At 35.5% G+C, this 20,986-nt stretch overlaps 1 protein-coding gene across 1 annotated transcript in view; it reads left to right on the top strand.

Annotated features, from left to right (window-relative positions):
• The window catches only part of Tafa2 (TAFA chemokine like family member 2), a 133,610-nt gene that overhangs the window by 81,763 nt on the left and 30,861 nt on the right, over positions 1-20,986 (top strand). The window contains exons 2-3 of the mRNA XM_076855403.1: positions 7,210-7,362; positions 8,394-8,518. Coding sequence (XP_076711518.1) covers positions 7,210-7,362; positions 8,394-8,518 — 278 coding nt within the window. The remainder of the gene's footprint in view (positions 1-7,209; positions 7,363-8,393; positions 8,519-20,986) is intronic.

Genomic DNA, 20,986 nt, shown 5'->3' with positions numbered 1-20,986 from the left:
GGCTTTAGGGTCATTATTTGAAATATCAGTTTTCACTATGAGTTTACACTAGCAAATATGACTATTGGATTTAGATTTTCCTGAATCCTCTTTTGAAGCCAGAGATTTCCCTCTTAATAGAGAAGATGAAGAATACTTCTAGATCATGATTAGTTTTTGTTAATTATAATTTTTTTAAGAAATAAATTTTCTAGACACATTTTTGGATCAAGATAAAGAGGTATGTTACCTCAGGAAGAAAAGGAGATCATCAAAATATATTCTATAACATATTTAAAGGAACCCAGGAAAAACTTTCTAGGAAGGGCAGACATCAAGGCATCTCATTGGCCTGCCTGCTGTCTTACCTCTGGTCTCTTCTCTTCCTGAGACCCACCCCTCATCCTCCCAGGGAGCTCTCCCTGCCTTTCTTGACTCCTGATGCCTGATGACCTGACGACCTTCAGCTCACGTGTCCATTTCCACATGACAGTTACGTAGTTTTCAGTTCCTATTTCCAGAGAAATGGATTTGATTGGTCTAATAGCTTTTTTTCCGGGGAGTCCTTACAGTTTAAGTTGATCAACAGTTTTTAAAAGGACCACTTTTCTTTTCAGTTCACCTTTCTCAACCTCAGTTTTTACTAAAAATGTGGATGTGGAAGATGTTTGAGATTGAGCCAAGGGGCAATAAATCTAAACATTCTCACAGGAGCGAATTTCCCTCTTTTCTTTGCCTTCCTCTTAAAAGTGACTGGGAACATTCTCTGTTTGAGAGTTTGCAGTTGTTAATAGACCCCACACCTTTAAAAGGAAAATTTAGGGATATTCTTTAGTTAAAATCATTTTCCTCTCAATAATTGTATTTCATTTTATTCTGTATAAAAATAGTGGTACCGTTTTAGAAAACAAGATGTGTAAAAATGTCATTGTCACTCTGCTCTGCTGTTTCCTCCCTGACCTGATCATCCTGACTTCCTACATTATGGGAACTTCTGAAATTTCATTCGGCTATTTAAATGACCGTTTCTTTTAATTAGATTGCTTCACATGAAAGTCTAAAAATATGCCCCACTTTCTCATCTAATGAATAAAAGTGAGAAATTAGCTGTCTCAAAAGTTTTTGTTTCAGCACATTTTTTTTTCCATTCAAAGTGATTTACAGCAACCCAAATTCACTAACTAGCTTGTATTTCAGATGACTATTGGTGCATGTAGGTGATGCTTTATTTATGCTTAGAAGGTGTAATACTGAATCTCCAGGGAGCTAGTCAAGCCGAGTAAAACTATTAAATAGGAGTATATGAAGACAAACAAAATTTCAGAATCAATGAGACAAATCAGAATACAAATAAGAACTGAAATCTAATGGAGAGGAAATGGGTAGGAACAAATTCACAACTGGATACTAAATTTACTCTCTTCTGTGGCTTAAGTGTCAGATTGAATTTTTTTTTTACATACATCTTACATCAACACAATTAAGTATATGTAGAGAGAGTTTTTGAAATATGAAATTAGAACTTCCATAAAATACACTAACTGTCCCTAACAGTCACATCTTTGTAGTTATATGTTTGCTATGCCACTTTGACATGCATTATTTATGCTAATAGTAAAAGTAAAGATAATTAACATTTAAGTAATGCTTTATAATTTTAAAGCAGTTTCACATTTGGTCTTCACGAGTACTCTAAGGAATCATCTTGGAAATGAGCAAATGAATTCTTTGAAAGTAAATTAATTCATCTGAAGGTTCACTCAAGTAGAACATAAGTCAAGTTAGGTTTGGACTCAGGTAGTTCCCGGACCTGTATCCATGTCTTCTTTAGCAGTTTTTGTGGTGATAAAGTGAAATAATGGCCCATGATAAATATTTTAAAATATTAGCAATTACCATTATTCCATAATTTTTTTCTATAGTATGTGAATTATTTTTTATATAGAATGTGGTATCTCTTGTTGTTTGCTAATGACTATTAACATAAGACCAGAAACCACTACTCAAAATCTGTGATACGTATAAATGTTATTTTGCTAAAAACCCATTTTTCATACCTATGCACTGTTGGGAAAACATAACGGTAGCCGCACCCCAGAGAAAAACCCCAGCATGGCGTCTAACGACCCTCCTTCTCCTCTTTGTTTCTTTCACTGGCACGAAACCTTCCCACCTGCACCAATGTTCAAACCCTGCTGGTTGGAAGCCTTAGCCCCAATTAGAATTAACTTCTTGGGCTCGGGAACTGACATATGGAAGAGCTTGCCAATAAACGGACGACCTGTTATCTACCTCAGCCCTGCGACCTCTCCTTAGACCTATATAAACACACAGCCTTTTGTATTAAAGTGGAAACTTCTTTGGTGATCTGTGTCGTGTGGTGCAGCGTCTTCCAGTCTTACATGCCCCTATGGTTGTTTCACAGGTAATAAATCAAATGTGGCATACTATGTATATATTATTGACTGAATGTTACTTGTTATATATAATTTTTAAAAATATATTCATATATATAAACTAAATGCCATTTAATTTGGTTTTCCTCTGGAAGTTTCTATTAGTCTATAAACAAGAAGTTGGAAACAAAAGTTTTGGTAAAATGTCTTATGGGATTTCATGCCAGAATACACCCGTCATAATAGTTTTGCATAACAGTTGGGAATCTTAAGGTCTGATTCTAAGGTCATGTTTTGGGGGCACTCTAGGGACAGCAGTCCCATGGTTGAAGTGAGACATAAGGGTCATCACCTTGAGAGGCAAGAGTTAGAGCTGGCTAAGACTTGCTGTCCCCATTTCATGAGAATTTAATGAGAGCTATATGTCTGTGTTGGCATTTTGTAAAAGTTAGAAGCAACACAATTGTGTTTCTGCATCATATCCAAGGAGGAAAAATATCAAAAAGTTTTTTTGTGTGTGTGGAGAGGGAGAGAGAGAGACAGACTTGGGAATTGTGACATGAAGAAAATGGGTTGTTTGTTCTTTTTCATTTAAATCTTCTCCAGGGGGTCTTGCATCATTTTAACATGATGCTAAATGATCTTCTGTGAAGCCTATTTGGTTAATGTGGAAAGCCCTAATATTTGATTAGATTAGTTTATCATGAGCTTTGTCTGAATCTATATAGAGAATTCTAGCTTGAATTTCCTACCATCTCATTAACCTTTTACAGGAAAACCACAGGAATTAGTTTTTACCTTCTTAAATTGCTTGTTTACCATTTATTAAACACATACCACATACTGAGAAGTTTACATGAAAAATTAGTCTTTGTCTACAAGAATCTTGTTATCGTAATAGGAAATTAAAATACCCAGCAGACAGATAAGGAAACTACGTATTTACATACATACATATTTATGCACATATACCATGCTCAGGTGAACCAAATTCTGCTACGTTTGTTTTCCTTGTTTGGGATATCTCACTTTACGTGGCATATTTATAGACATATATGCAAATATTGAACAGTTGATGTTTTTGCTACCTATTTTTTCAAATTCTTTGAGCATAAGGGGTCTTCATCTATCTACCATCTGTGGAGATTTTTAAAAAATTAGTTCTCTCTCTCTTTTTCCCCACAAAAAAAGGTTTACACCTCAGTTTAATAAGAAGAACAAAGGGCAAGAGTAATTTTCACAAAGTCCCATTTCTCTTCAGGAAACTCAACCTGTGTTTCTGCACATTGTATTCATAAGCTGTGAGGAGAAAGGACAGGGCAGGAGAGTCCAGTATCTGTCAGACTCTGACTTGTTCTTCCTGGTTACCTCTACAGTTAATCTCATAACATTTAGTGTCATATTCTCTGAGGGGAGACATATTTCTTCTTCCCAATGTTGCTACCATATTATATTCTACCACATTATCTTCTCATCGTTGTACCACGCCACATTTCACCTCATTTATCTTCAAAGAAGAAAGAAGCCCACTCTTCTCCAGAGTTCTGACATACCCAACTGAGCCAATGTAATTACCACACTGTAGGATAATTCCTTACAACGCCTCAAATTATATTAATATCTAAGTATTTTAGCAATGTCTTTTTAGTCTTTATACTGCATTGGGCTCAAATAAACTACAATGATCCAGATTTTGAGATAGGGAACTTCATTGACTTATTATCCAGCTAACAAATTTGGAGAAGTACACCCTACTACTTAACAATTGGGGATCTGGGGAGGTAGGCAAGGTAGGCTAGATTTGTGGCAATAACAAACTCCCAAATTTTAGAGGTGTATAACAGTATCAGTTTCTTTCTTACTTGATCCTCGTGGTGAGTCTTCATAGGGGAGACTCTGTTCATGTCTTTAACTCTGGGGATTCAAGTTGCTGTACTCTCTACTTGCATGGACATCATGGGTCACTTTGGCTCGGGGAGAAAAACACATCAGTTCTTAAGTAAACTAGCTTTTTAAAAGCATATTACATAGAGAACTGTTGACCTTTGCTCCCTCTCATAAATACCTCATGGTCCTTTAGCTTTCATTTCATTGGGCCAAGTAAGTCACAATCCCACATCTAGAGTCAATGGGATGGAGAAGTACAAAAGTACCTTGTGTCCAGAAGGGAGGGAAACAGAACTATGTGGCAAAAAGCACTTACCATAGGTACTTTATCTTACTATTTTCCTTGTCAGACAAGGTAGACATGAATGTCGGTGATGGCATTAAGGAGAAACCAGATGCAAAGTTTTCCTTCCTTCCTTCCTTTTCTAATATATAAGAAAATCTCCCTTCAATGAAGATGGTAACATATCCTTGGTGCTGCAAAGATGCCTCTTTTCCCAGGGGAGAGGTCAGAGGAGGTTTAGCATGTGCTCTCAATCATTGCACATTCAGCTACACTGGCTACCTTGCTGCCCTGGGAACATGTCACACTTTTTCCTATTTCAGGGTCTTGAGATTTTCTGCTCCTTCTGTTTGGAATGTTATTCCTGACTTAGATCTTCATAATGGATACCTCCTTCTCAAGAGTCAACTGACTATCTCCTCAGAGAGATCTTCCCTGAGACTGTCTCCCTCCCCCCCACCCATATATATATGTACTCACACACTCCCTTTCTGGGTAATCATCTCAAACATATTTTTAAAAAATCTTAAAAATCAAACATTAACTTACTTAATCACTAATTTATGTGGTTATACTTGTTTTCTTTCCTAGGAATAGAAGCTTTTCAAGGCCAGGGAGAGTCTATGTCTCTCCTATGTCATTGCTACATCTCCAGTACTACTTTGTGGTATTCACTCCTTTACAATGTGACTAAGTAGAGTGCAGTGTAGAGGCACTACAACTTGTATGATGTAAAGTACTCAGGAAATTGAAATGAACTGACTTATCGTTAACTAAAACATATTTTCTAGAGCACATTTGATAATAATAGAAGTCTAGCTCTTAATTTTTTAGCTTTCAAAGTCATAGATTTGTGTTTGAATCAAATATAGAGACCATCCTCATAAGAACAGTGGCAGAAAAATATTTGTAACTTTGAAAATAGTATCTACCTCTTAAATGCACTCTTGAGTGTTATGTGTGGTTTTAGTCACCTTTTTCACTACTGTGACTCAAAGATATGAACAGAACAATTTTAAAGAAGAAAAAGTTTATTTGAAGGCTCACAATTTCAGAGGTCTTAGTCCATAGAAGGCCGGCTCCATTCCTCAGGGGTCGAAGTGAGGCAGCACATCATGGTGGAAATGTGTGGCAGAGGGAAGCAGCTCACATGACGATCAGAAAGCAGAGAGAGACTCCACTTGCCAGATACAAATACATACCCCCAAACCATGCCCCAATTCCCATTTCCTACATCCACACCCTACCACTTCAGTGACCTCTCATTAATCCCTATCATGGGATCAATTCACTGATTGACTTAAGATTTTTACAACCCAGTCATTTCTCCTCTGAACTTTCTTGCATTGTCTTACAAGTGAGATTTTGGGAGACACCACATCTAAACCATAACGTGTCAAAGCTGTGTGTCACACCTGAGTTTTTTGATCTCAGATGGAAGAATGAGAGGTAACTGATATGTGTGTGATTTGCCCTCTCTTAGTAAAATATAAGCTCTCTAACCTGAGCTACTATACATTGGTTCCTCTCATTTTCAAGAGCAAAGTTAATATAATGCATACTGTGCTGATCTCATTTATAATGGGTTTCAATATTTTTATAACTTTAAACAACTTCAGATTTCCTTCTTTTCTATTTAAATTTCTGTTTTTATGTCAATCACAGTTTTAAAATTTTTGAAACCATAATCTTCCAATGAATATTTGATTTTAAGCTTTTACATTTGTTAAGTTGTTACTTTTAGCCAAAGAAATTTATGCTTTATCATTTTCCAGAAGGATTAATACTTTGAAGAAGAAATGTGGGGAAAATAATAATGATAAAGACAAACAAAAACCCTATCAGAATGTGACAAGTGAGGCCCTAAAAATTCAGTCACCCTGAAAGTTCAGTAGCCTCACTTGGAGGTTAACAAAATAGTTATAGGATGCTGACAGCTTAGGGGACTGGGTTCTAGGTGGCTGGCTGATAGATGTAATCCATCCAATTTCTGGCTACAGTTGGTGCCATTTGGAGGTAGTTGTCACTCAAGCAAAATGACAAGGAAAGAAATCTAGGTCCTGAGACTGACTGGGCTTCTAGGAAAATGGTGGTAATTTCACGAATCACCCTCTTAGTTCATTTCCAGGGAAACTCTGCAGAAGAATGCTAAGGATATGGTACTCACACTCTGCCTCCTGTTTCCTGAGAATATTCTTTGCCTGGCTTCACACTCTACCTCTGAAGAAGAGCATAACTATTATCAGCACTCAACTGTTTTGAGAAGGGGGCTGGATTAAGCTCTACTGTAGGGTACTTTGTCCAGGGGTTTACTTTAACTTGATTAATACGTTGAAAAAAATATGTGAAAAAAGTCATTTGCAAATTAATATACTTTTGATAGTACCATATATAGCCTCTATATTTTAGACTGTTTTAACAGCTCATTCTAATTTGGTCACTAATTGTTCCTGCTTCACCGAGCATTTACTGACAGAAATGGTCTCACCACATTTAGAAAAGAAATCAAATCTGCGTTATGGAGTTAGCATCATTGTTTTCCTAGTTTCATGCATGGTGGATCCCTTATAGAGCTATATTTAATGTACTTCTAATTAAAAAGGAGGGAGGGAAGTCTCCAAAGCTTCCTCAACGTTGTTCTATCTTTTGTTTTTGTTTGCGCAGCTCACCATGTTAAAACGGGAACTTGCGAGGTGGTGGCACTCCACAGATGCTGTAATAAGAACAAGATAGAAGAACGATCACAGACAGTCAAGTGCTCCTGCTTCCCCGGGCAGGTGGCAGGCACCACACGAGCGGCTCCGTCTTGTGTGGATGGTGCGACTTCTTCCGTTGCTCATTGTGGGAGTGTAGTGGGGACTGCTTGGTACTGGAACCAACTATAATGTTGTCACCTGGAGTCAATCCTGGGGGATCACACTATGAATTACATGGCTGAAGTGAAGTTATTTAGGAGACATTTTGGAATCTAAAAACCTTTAGCTGGAGATATAAGATTTTATGCAGTTCTGCTATAGAAGGATTATAATGAGGTTCCGTTAAGTCAACATATTTCTTATTTTGATATCATGAAATATTGATTTCTTGGTGGATGATAAAGGAATGGACGTGTAAAAATTAATTGGGAAAGGCAAGATGAAAATAGATTATTTAACAGCATAGATTCCTAAATCTATAATAAATTGTTCTTAAGAATGGAAAAAGTTAACACCATATACATGAGTGAATGTTTGGTTGTGGATAGAATTCACAAAAATATTGATTTTGTGAAGATGCATGAAAATATTAGTTCTTTTAGGATTTGCCTAATTATAGCATAATATAAATCTATGGGTCCATTTAATCAATGTTACCATAAACAGTAATTTGTTAGGTGATGTATTCATTGTGATGAGATTGGTGCTCATGATAAAAATAAGAAAAATGTGTTTAACTCCATTTAACAATCTCCAGATTTTCATCCTATTGATAGGAAATATTACATTGATTTTAAACTGGTCATGTGTTCATTTTCTACTGTTTGTATAAATCGGTACATGGACATATCCCCACATAGTTTTATTATCAATATATTTGTTTTCATAAAGCCTTTATTTTCACATGAAATACCTCTAACATTGTGGTTATAGCTAACACCATTGTATTGTTCACTTAGAAATTTGTTAAAACTGTAAATCTTAGTTCAATATGCTTATCATAGTAAAAAATTTAAAGGAAAATTCTTTATAAAATTTTGCTAAATATTTTTTAGTTAGATCAGTGGCTTTTGTCTCTATTTAAGTGTGCATCCAGACTATTCTAAGAGTCCTTAATAGAAAACATGGAGTCAATTTTTCTCTCTGTTGTAGCATCTATAGTGGAACAGAAATGGTGGTGTCATATGCAGCCATGTTTGGAGGGAGAGGAGTGTAAAGTTCTTCCAGATCGGAAAGGATGGAGCTGTTCTTCTGGGAATAAAGTGAAAACAACTAGGGTAAGTGGAAATCCAGCATGGCAAAAGTGAAATATCTCTGAATCAATAGAGAATGGGGCTTGTGCAGTAGCATCTGCAAGTGGTAGTTATAGAATGAGAAAGTGTGGTTTTGCATAATGTGTTTCCATTTTTTCCTTAATTCATTTTTTTTCATAGTACATTTTTATTTATGAATGACATCTTCTATATATTACCATCAACTCTCATGCCATCAGATAAATAAACACTGTTTCCTCATGAGATACTGCCAGGAATGTGAACCCCTTGAGGATGCATGTTAAATGTAGGGAAGGTGACCCCAATCCTAATTCTTCTGATGTATAGGAAGAATCATTGCAATCATTGTACTGGTTACTGAAAAAAGTTTCACAATCAGGGCCAAAGTACAAAGAATATTCCTAAAACAGGGATGCATTTCAGCTTTGCAATGACTGATGTTGAGGAATAGGAAAGGAGTGAACAATCACTTTATTCTTTGATTTGTTAATGAGTCACATGGTTATTCTGGACTGGCAGAATCTGAATTTGAATTTTTTTTTTTTTTGTAGAGTAAATAAAGTTTTGTTATACTGGAAAAATAAGGAGTAGCATAAATCTAAAGATTGGTTTATTTGTGATATTGTTTGACATGTCAGTTTTTAAACCTTGTCTGGACATATTAAAGAGATTATTTTATAATCTCATTCAGATATATTTTAGTCAGTCAAGTAGTGTTTTCAATGCATGATGATCAGGTATAACAAAAACGAAAAGATCAAGTTTCAAGTAGCACAAAAAATAATCATACTTTGTCAAGTTATTTTTGACTTTAACTTGTTAAATGTTGCCACATTTTTCCAAAATTCATTAAGTGCATGATCAGTAAGTTAGAATAATTTTTATTCAGTGAGTTAGCAAAATATATAATTAAAACTAATTAATTAAAAACATTTTTGAAATAAATTTCCTTGTAAGGTGTTTATATTATGAAATTATTTTCTCTTCCCTTAACATTGTTAGGTCTAAGTCTAAAATAAAGGTCATTGAAATTCACTGAAGATTTGAGATTCTGCAACAAAAATGAAAAAATGGCAAGATCTCTTGAACCAAATTCTATGTTTTTATTACTTCAGTGAACAAGGGGAAGCTAACATTTATTGAATACTTAAAACATATGATATATACTGAACAAAGTGCTTTAAATGAATTTGTTCATTTACTCCTCTTAATGGCTCAGTGAAGGAGATAATATTTTTATCTCCTTTATACAGATGAGTAAACCAAAACTTTAAAAAGTTAAGTGACTTCTCAAGATCATAAAGCTAATTATTGGGACATCAGAGCTTAAACCATACAACCACATTCCAAAACCTATTTGCTTAACCTGTATTTTGTACTTATGATTTAACTTATTCTTAAGTAATAGCAATAAAAGTCTCTTTTGTATTAGGTAGACCTTTAAAAATATCTTTAACTTTCTGGATCATTGAAACAAAAAGGTCAAGACCATGTGATCCAAAATCTCATAGAGAAGATTTTTACAAGAGCTGTTTCACTCCCTGTTGGCTATATTCTCAATGATCCAAAATTATAATGGAGTCTTCGCTTCACAAAGTTCTTTCCAATGAAATGAAACTATATGGATAGGAGACTGAGGACAATGAATAGGGAAATGTGGAGCCACATCCGGACCCTGTTTTGCTTATATATTGTCCTGGGCATACTGTGTGACACTTCCTATCTTTCTTTCATCTCTTTTGCCCCCCAAAACAGCAAATAATGTAGGACTTCACTTAAGATATTACAGAGAGGATTCATGCAACAGTAGATGTTTGGATTAAATTACCTTAAATATCACTAATGATTCTAAAACCCTGTGACTCCCATTTTAAAAAGAGATACCATCATTTATAATAGAAGATAAGGAGACTTGAAAGAATCTTGAGTAAAATCAAAGTTAATTATGATTATCCTTTCTTCCCCTTCATTAGAAAAAATATTGCTGGGAAAAAAATGGAGATGCATAAACAACTCCAATTAACATCATAGCCTTCCAAATGGCTAGGCAAAGATGTGTAATTATAAGTGTTAGTTCGGATCACAAAAAAAATAGTTTGAACAAATTTTCCTGATGCTACAAAGAAAAGCAGAGTTTCTAAGGTAATAAGGTCATTACTGCTGTGCCATCCCCACTGAAATGGTACCAAAAGTATAGGGGATAAGAAGTATTCTTGAAATAGCCCTTGACACAATAGTATCTTGCCTGTAGGGAGCGTGGTAGAGGTAATTTCCTCTGTGCTTACATAGAAATGATATTATTGAGAAGAATATTTTAATCATTGGTATTATTATCTACTTGCCAGTGTTGAATATGGTAGCTGTGGCTCCCTTGTGTCTAGAAATAGTTAGAACCCTAATTTGGAAAGGTCCTACCCGCTAACCGCCAAGTCCAGAAGTTAAGCAGCAATAGGTTACAAAGTAACTCAAGAGCTGCTCTCAGCCAAAAACTATTTGTGTTTCTTATGTAAGATATGTTGGTCATAGGGGATCATTGCTGCAAGCAAAATGGCTTGAAAAATGATTAAAATTTGCAATAATGCACACCCTCCCTTATAATTGCCCATATCCAATCTGGAGTGCTCCAGTAAGCCTAATGTTAGAAAAAAAGCAGTCAGCCAAAACAGCAGTGAGGCTTGTGTGGCCTCCGCAGAGATGTGAGGTACCTTCCAGAACTGACTACAAATCTGGGGCTGAGTGAGCTCATCTAAGAGTGATTTGGAACCTACATCATACTTACTACAAATGTGAATTATATCCTCCTTCTGTCTTTGAACTAAATTTAGGAAGCTTTTTTGTTCTGACCCATTTTCTGTGCTAAAAAGGAGGAAAGGCAAGGAATAGACAGCCCTTTTTGTAACGTCAATATTTTGTTCTTCAAAACCCCAAATATTTAATGGAAGAGAATAAGAAGATGCAACATTTGTTTCCTGTTCTCATTGTTAAGGTGGAAAATTTAGGACTATCTCTGACATTCATAAAGATCTGTAATACTTTTTTAAGATTTCTAAGTTAAAAAAAAAAGAAAGGGAAAGTCATTTATGCCTTTTATTTTAAACTCACTTTCAAAGATAAATAATGAAGACTTTCTTCAAGTCATTAATAAAAGAGTAGGCTTTCCAGTGTGAAAGAGCACATAATTATATGCTAATTATACAATAGAAAAGTAGCAGGGGGGAAAGGTGCCATAGAGCTTGTAAGATATGAGAAAAAAAAATCTTTAACATTGTCAGAATCACCAGAAAAAAAAATAGACTGCGGTTCATTTCTTTTCATGTTTCAATGTTTGTTCAGTTCTTTGTCTGTGGAAGATGCAAGGGGGTTGCATTCTGCTTTTAGGATTTATAGCCCTTCCCAATTGGTATGGACACCAAGTTCCAAACTTCAGTCGTTGCCATAGCTCTTGTGTCTGATTCTTACCCAGGGAAAAAATGCACTTTACTTTATAAAAGACTTTATACTGTCATTAGAAAGATTATCTTTGTGAATCATGAATCCCTGGTCTACTGACTTTTCATATGATTAAGAAAGTATTTTCTGGATATTTTTTCGCTGATTGGAATTATTATGTCTTCATTCATTTACTTCAAATGCCTTAAGTGGATAAGAACTCTCTGATTTTTTAAAGTCCCTTCAAATAAAAGGAATTTAAGTGTATAAAATATGATTCTGGTTTTATTTTTTTGTATAGTGCAGAGACAATCAATAGTAGGAAGAATTTCTTATGTATGGCATTCTATGATTATAGTACTCATAACTAAAACAACAAAAGCAACTGCAAAAGTACTTCTCTCTTACCATGTGTAACTCACTCTGCTAAGAGCATTGCAGATATTAGCTTATTTTATTTTCCTGACCACAGCAGACACTAAAGAAAATTCAGAGATGTATGGCATAAACCCTGCCCACGAGGAGTATGCACTTGAGGAGGAAAATGAATAGTGTATGTTGTATTATTATTCTCTTTTATCCATCTGCAGCCCACTGACATTAAACCTTGCACTCAATGGTAAATAGAATTCAAGAGTAATGTTAAAATAATGAAATAGCATAAGACCATTGTTTAGCTTCCTCTTCTGCAAAAAATTTTAAAAAAATAAAATTAAGTATATACAATAAAACTAAGTATATATGCATAAATAAATAAATAAAGGAAGATGTTGAACTAGGTTCAATTTCAAGTTCTTCTAACCAACATTTATGCTTTGGTTCTGAGTGCCAAGGAGATTTCTAACTTCCTCTCCAGCTAAATTTATATGGCACTAATACCTGGCTAATCGCAGAAGACAGATGAGTATTAGGTTTTTAATTCTTTTCCTGTAAGGCGGAAAAGAAACAGCACGTTGTGATGCTTTGCTGATTAAAGCCTGGAGTCCTCCCTTACATATGCTACTGGCTTTTGCACCAAGGCGCAGGGGCTGTGCTCTATTTATCTGGTTCTGAACAGTGTCCACTCGTGTTCTTTGAGACCCAGGGCAAAGGAAAAACTCCTTAGAGGAAAAGATTTCATTTATTTCTTTATCTGAAGGTTTGTATAATTTGCTTGAATTCTTCAATTCTAATGTTCAGTTTTGCCTCAAAAATGTAAGTACAGGGCTGGGGATGTGGCTCAAGCGGTAGCACGCTCACCTGGCATGCGTGTGGCCCGGGTTCGATCCTCAGCACCACATACAAACAAAGATATTGTGCCTGCCGATAACTAAATAAGATAAATAAAAAACTATATATTTAAAAAAAAAATGTAAGTACAGTTTCATAACAGTGCAGTTCTTTCTTGTTCAGCCCTTTCTTAGCGGGCACATCCCCATTCATTTATCTTCATCTCACTTCCAGTCAGGCCCTAAATTGCACTGTGGTTCACAGCACAGAGTGTAATGACCTTTAGGGCCCTTGCTTTCAAATTACTTTTATGGTAGCCACAGTAAGAATGCATCTTACCTTGTGATCTAGCACACATGTAACACACATGCTTGCACATGCCTCATTACAATTAAAGTTCTGCTCTGACATTGGGGTTTTATTTCCTTCTTCCTTCTCTTTCCCCTTCCCTCTTTCTCTTCCTTCTGTCCTTCCTTCCTACCTTCCAACATCAACCCCATAAATTGATTTTATCATTGCTAATATGTTTTGACCTTCAGTTTGAAAGATACTACTTTAGGGAATGGTATATTGTTTTCCTGTGTTTGTTCCATGGAACTAAGAGCCACTGCTGACTCATAGACATATGAATTATAGAATAATCAGTTTTTGGATCTGTTCACCTATCACATTTTAATGTTAAATATGTTTTTAATGTTTGGGGTAAGAATTTCAAGACTATGAAAAATATAGGTTTTGTGGGAAAGAGTATATACATTGAGTATCTTAATTCATCCCCAAAGTCTTTATTGTCTACTATTTTCAGGTGCTGTTTTAAGTTTTAGACATAGGCACTAAAACAACAACAACAAAAAATTAAACAAAAGTCAGTATACCAGGGATTCATTAAAATTAAACAAAATTAATGAGAATCCCTGCCCTCATGGCCTATATTCTACTAGAGTTTGTTAGTTTTGTATTTCTACCATAGCAAATTACCATAGGTTTAATGGCTTACTACAACATCCACTAATTATCTGTAGGTCAGATGTCAGGGAACAGGATGGCACAGCAGGATCTCTGCTCTGGGTTCCACAAGGTCAAATCAAGGGGAGTGTTTCGCCTTTTCACAACAGGGCTGTTTGTTTCTGCAAGCTCTCCAGAGAATGTATTCTTAAGCTTATTCAAGGTCAGGTCAGAACTTGGTTCTTGTAGATGCAGGACTGGCATGTCTGTCTTGGGAAACCTCACACTTCCTCCAGGGTGCCTGACTTTCTGGTGGCATTTCCTACCTCACCTCAAAGCAACAATGGCATATGAAGTCCTCCTTAGACTTTGAACCTGACTGATCTTTCTCTTGCCTTCTCTCTCCCTTGTCTTCTTCTGCTGTATCACTGACCAGTTCTTTGGACTTTCTCTTCTGTTTTTAAGGGCTCAGATAATTTTACTGGGTTCACCTAGGTAATCCAGACTAATCTCCCTCTTTGAAGGTCAGCTGATTAGAAGCCTTAATTATATCTATAGCGTTCTTTCATATTAGTATTTAGATTAGTGCTTGTTTGAGTACCAAAGAATGTTAATCTTAGGGGTACATCTTTGGAATTTTTCATACCATATGAGAAAAAAACTCTCTATCTATCTATTAATCTATCTATCTATGTGACTATTTCTATGTATCTATCTACTAGAAATATCAATATCTATCTATCTCTATCTATTTCTATGTAGAAATAGATAGACATTGATATGTATAGTAATCTAGCACACATGTAATACACATGCTTGTACATTCCACACTAAAAAGTTCTGCTCTGACATTTGGGTTTTATTTCCTTCTTCCTTCTCTTTCCCCTTCCCTCTTTCTCTTCCTTCTGTCCTTCCTTCCTATCTTCCAATATCGACCCCATAAATTGATTTTATCATTGCTAATATGTTTCGACCTTCAGTTTGAAAGATACTACTTTAGGGAATGGTATTTGATTGTTTTCCTGTGTCTGTTCCATGGAACTAACAGCCACTGCCAACTCATAGAATTGGCATATGAATTATAGAATAATCAGTTTTCGAATCTGTTTGCATTTCACATCTTAATGTTAAATATGTTTTCAATGTTTTGGGGGTAAAAATTTCTTAAAACTATAAAAAATATAGATATTATATATATCATACAAATACATATATAAATATGTGCATACTATATATAAATACACATAGTATATGTATTTTATTATATATATAATATATATATGAAAATATATATATGTGTATGTTGTGTGTGAGATGGTGATATGTCTCAGAAAAAAAAAATCAGGGATGGGAAATGAAGCAGGTCTGCTTCACTTTGGAGTCTTGCAGTAGGTGAGGGGTGAGCCACCTGTCTATTTGGAGGACAGGTCTTCCTTATAGAGGGAAGTGAAAAGTACCTGAGAAGAGTGTTATTCTAAGAAAATCGTATTCAAGATATAGCATTGTAGGGACAGATGAGGGAAGGCACCAAAGATAGCAGGAAACAGTTTTATTTGGCTGCAGCCAGGTTCGGAGGGCACAGCTTTTGCTGTAATCAATCAATCCCCTGAACCCCGAGTTCAGATAGTTACAGAGTTTTATACCCAGTGTACAAGGGGAGGGTCTCAGAATTTCAAAGTCTGAAGAAGTTCACATAAAAGCAGCTTTTTTTCTTTCACTGTTCTGGGCAAGTTACCCCTTCAAGGACAACACCTGAGAAGGGGAGAGCTTCTTCTTCCCTTTCTTTCCTCTCCTGCCAGCTGTTACCATGGAGCCCAGTTGGTAACTTACCTTAAAAATGTAGACATCTCTGTGAAGCCCAGCTCAAGGCCAGAGGCCTTCTTTGCACATTTCTACAAACTACTATACTGGATATGTTTGTGAAAATCTAGTAAGGGGATGTCCAGCCCTGGAGTGCTGATTTCTTTCTGGCCAGTAGGCAAGTAAAACAGGGAGACATGAAAATAAGAAGTTTACATTGAACTCTTTTGCAGAGACTCTTGCTGACAGTCCTAAAATCAGCCATGGTGAAAATTTCTGGAGAAGCCCAGTTAAGACTTTTCAGTGGAGAAAAATGATGCCACTTCGATAGCAATGGTCCTCGAGGCTGGATGAATGAACAAGGCAAGAGTTAGAATTTAGGGTTAAAAAAGCAGTAAGGGACATTTCACAATTGATTTCAGTTTTGATCCTCAAGACAGAATGAGGGAGTTGCCATTAGATGAGATGAAGAGAACTGTGGGATTATTATCCACTAATCCAAGGCCATTTAACTTAATGGAGAATTAAGTACAGTATGACACCTTGAATATCATATTTCTTAAAAGTACTTGAAATCTTTTTTTACTATAGTAATGAGAAATGCAGACACGGAATGAGTGAAATTCATATCTCATAATATTGAAAACTACAAAAGAAATGGAGATTGGAAACAAACACTTTAGAAACTATGTAATCACTAGAGCAAAATTAAGATTTTACTAAAGAGATTTGAACAGAAATGTATTAACATATCAAAGATTTTTTTCCCCTCAATTAGACATTGAGTCTAAGGTAGATAGGACACCAGGTAGGTATCCAGGAAGCATTAGTACAAGGTAACATTTTAAATGTGGTGTTTTAAACTTAAGAGCCTCTTACTTAATTAACAATCATTTAATAGGGCCAGAGTGTCAGCCTTTAGTATTTAGAGAATTATTGGAAATTAATGCAAAGACTTTAGAAAACATATCGATAGGGCTATATTTCTAAAACTTGGCTTCCATTTTCATAATTAAAATGAGAAATAAGCAGCATACCTGTGCTCTGAAATTCCTGTGATATTTAGATGCTTCTATAGTATTTGAGCATTGTTTGTTTATTTGTAGGGTGTTTATTTGTAGATGTCACTCAAAATAATGTGTTTGTAATTTTATAGTTAATTGTAATAGAATCTAGTTGGGGAACCATAGAATTTTGTTAGCAATTGTGAAGTATAGCTTGAGGCCAGGGCTATGTCTTGTGCATTAAATGAAGTGAGCAGTATCTCTGTCTCTTACCAGAGGAGAGGCAACAGTTTCAACTGTTTTTGGTTATCTAAGAGTTCCTTTATAAAATAATAGCACCCGTAGGACTTATAGAATAGGGGAGGATGTTTAACAAACCATATTTAGTGGGATTTCTAGGCTTCCCCCCCTTATGTGGGTTAATAACTCTCCTATTTAAAAATATATGTTTGTTTGGTCAAAATGGCATATTAGAGAAGGTCACTTTCCTGGTCACTCTGTGGTGTGAAACTAAGATATCAGACACACAGCTTCTCAACAAGGTGAGAGAAGGATCTTTTCTGGGAAATAACTCTGGGCATTCAAGACAGATAGGGGAATCAGATGGTTGGATAGAACAAAATAAAAGAGATCCCCAGGGCTGCTGCTGGCAGCAGCACCCGCGGATGAGATCTCTCCTGCTCTAAAATTGTGGAATGATATTTCAGTTAAAGGAATCCCCAATCTGGGGAGGTCTGAGGTATGTGTAGATTAGGAAAGATCAGAGTTCAAAGTCAATGCAGGACTAATCTGAAGGGTGTCTTGCAACAATACTGTGAGGAGGGGAAAGGGAGGAAAACACATCTCTCCTCTTCCCCTGGCTACCAGCACAAAGAAATGGCAGCTGGGAAACCAATGGCTGTACCTGGGCCAAAGAATAGGGTTGACAAACCTACAGCACATGTCACAGTGTGTGTCTAAGAGACCAGAAGAAAATCAAAAGTGGAGCAGGGTTTTTACAGGGAAAAATTAGTTGGGAAAACACACCTGGCTTCCCCTCGCCCCTCCATAAAAGCCACTTGTAAGATGGGCTCCTTGAAAGAACTGCTGGAAAGACCTTTCAGGCTGAGAATTCAGAAGGACAGGGAGGAATTCATAGGGTTTGGAGACTGAACCCTAGAGTCCTGAAAAGGCAGTTCACACGGGTCAGAGGGGAGCAAGAATTGACCCCTCCACTGCATGAATGAAACCCAGGGTTTTTCCAGGGGGACAGTCTTCCAGCGTGGCCCAGTATCTGCTCAGCCAGGGAGGTGCACTAATTTAAAATCTTCAGATCAATTCAAGGAAGAGATTGGAAGATAACAAAGCCTAAACGCAAGGGTCCTGCCTGTGGCATCTCCCATCACTCCAGCAAACCCAACTATCACACCTGAGAAGAATATTTCTCACTCCAGCAGAAACAATTCTTTAAATTTTCAGCAAGATTGTGTTCTTTATTTTATTTGTATTATTTTAAAAATTTTTTACTTTTTAATTTTTGTCTATTCCCTGCTTAATTGTGATTTGAATGGATTATACATTGAATGGATTATATATGATCATGGATTGTACATTTTCAGACCTGTCTTTAGTTTTTAATTCTTATTTTTTGTTTGCTTTTTTGAAGTTTTATTTGTTTGTTTCTCATTCCTAACATTTTTCTAAAGCAATTATTTCTTGTAGATCAATAATTTGAGGACTAAGATATTTAATTAGAATATAGAAGTTTTGTTCATGTACTCTTTTACTTTACTTTTACTAATAATTTAAAAATTTTATTCTATATACTTTTTCTCTCACTTATCTGTTTCCCTTGATTCTCTTTTTCTCTGCTAACAAGCAACTTTACTGATCTATCACTCATCTTTTATTTTCTACTTTTGTTATCCCTCCTCTACAAAAACATTACATCCTACACTACTTTATTTCTATCCCTGGTCACAACTTAAAATTGTAAATTCATATGTAAACTGGTTATATTGACTGTGGGAAATAACTGGACATATTATCTCTGTTTATTATGACAATTAACATAGTAGATACAAAAGCAAGAACCATTTGGATTGTTGCTGTAATTGTTTGCTTTGGTGGTGGTTATTATCTGTCTCCCCTTTAAGGTACTGGAAACCTTCAAAGTCCCTATAAGTCCACAGGGTAGAGATTCGACTGTCTCAAAACGATACTGTCAAATAGGTAGACATACAAACAATGTGAAAAAGCAAGGGAACAAATCACCTCAAACAAACCAATATAAGTCAATAACAGATTTCATCTAGACCACAGTGGAAGAAATGACAGAGAAAGAGTTTAGAATGTTCATGGTTAAATGGATCTGCTTGGTGAAAGAAGATTAAGAAAGAAAATATAGGAAGCAAAAAATCACTACAATTAAGAGATAGATTCTGAAAAGAAGAAGAAGGAAGAAGAAGAAAGAAGAAGGATGAGGATGAGGAGGAGGAGGAGGAGGAGGAGGAGGAAGAACCACCAAGCAGAAATTCTTGAAATAAAGGAATCAATAAACCAAATTAAAAATTCATTGGAAGGTATCACCAGAAAACTATACCAATTGGAAGACAGAATTTCAGTCAATGAAGACAAAATATATAACATAGAAAATAAAGCTGACCATGGAGAAAAGATGTTAAGAAAACATGAATAAAACTTCTAAGAAATATGGAATATCATGAAAAGACCAAACTTAAGATTTATCAGGATAGATGAAGGCTTGAAGATATAAACCAATGGAATATACAAACTTTTCAATGAAGTAATATCAGAAAATTTCCCAAACCTTAAGAATGAAGTAGAAAACAAAATACAGGAAGCTTACAGGACCCCAAATATACAAAATTACAACAGACCACACCAAGTCACATATCATGAAAATGCCCCCCACACAGAATAAGGATAGCATTTTAAAGGATTCCAGAGACAAAGGAGATTACTTTTAGAAGGAAAGCAATACAGATCTTAGCTGATTTCTCAACCCAGACCCTTCAAACTAAGAGGTCACGGAATAACATATACCAAGCTCTGCAAGAAAATGGATTCCAAACAAAATTACTATACCCTATACTATATATAGTATATATACTATACCCTATACTATACTATACCCTACAAAATGAAACTCCAGATTGAAGATGAAATAAGAACCTTCCATGATAAACAAAAGTTAAAAGGTTCACAACTAGAAAGCCTGCACTACAGGACATTCTCAGCAAAATAATTCATGAAGAATAAATAAAAAATAAAAGTGAAAACCAGCAAAGGGAGGACCTATATTAAAGGAAAAGTCAATCAAATGAGAAACTAATTCAAATTAAAAACTAAAAATAAATCAAAATGACAGGGAATAAAAATCATTTCCCAATATAACATTGAATGTAAATGGCTTAAATTCATCAATCAAAATACACATACTGGCAGATTGGATTAAAAACCAAGACCCAACAATATGCTGTCTTCTAGAGACTCACCTCATAGGCAAAGACATCCATATACGGTAGGTAAAAGGATGGGGAAAAAACTTATCATTCACATGGATCTTGTAAACAAGCAAGGGTCTCTATCCTCATATCAGATAAAGTGAACTTCAAGCCAAAGTTAATCAGAAGGGACAAAGAAGAACATTCCATAATGTTGAAGGAAATTATACATCAATAAGACATAATAATCATGAATATTTTTGCTGCAAATACACATAGAACACCCATGTACGTCAAACAAGCCCTTCACAATTTCAAGAATCAAATAGACCAAAACACAATAATACTGGGTGACTTTAACATGTCTCTCTCATCACTTGATAGATCTTCAAAAAACTAAATAAGGAAGGTACAGAACTAACAAATACAATTAATAATTTAGACTTAACAAACATATATAGAATATTTTATCCATTAATAACTGAATACACTTTCTTCTCAGTGGCACATGGATCCTTCTCTAAAATAGACCATAGTCTAGGCCACAAAGTAACTCTTAGCAAACACAATAAAATGGAGGTTACACCTTGCATTTCATCAGATCATAATGGAATTAAATTATAAATCAATGATAAAAT

The sequence above is a fragment of the Callospermophilus lateralis genome, chromosome 4 (assembly GCF_048772815.1).
Source record: "Callospermophilus lateralis isolate mCalLat2 chromosome 4, mCalLat2.hap1, whole genome shotgun sequence".
Classification (NCBI taxonomy): domain Eukaryota; kingdom Metazoa; phylum Chordata; class Mammalia; order Rodentia; family Sciuridae; genus Callospermophilus; species Callospermophilus lateralis.
Note: the sequence above shows the minus strand (reverse complement) of the source record. Positions and strands in the feature narration are given on the sequence as shown.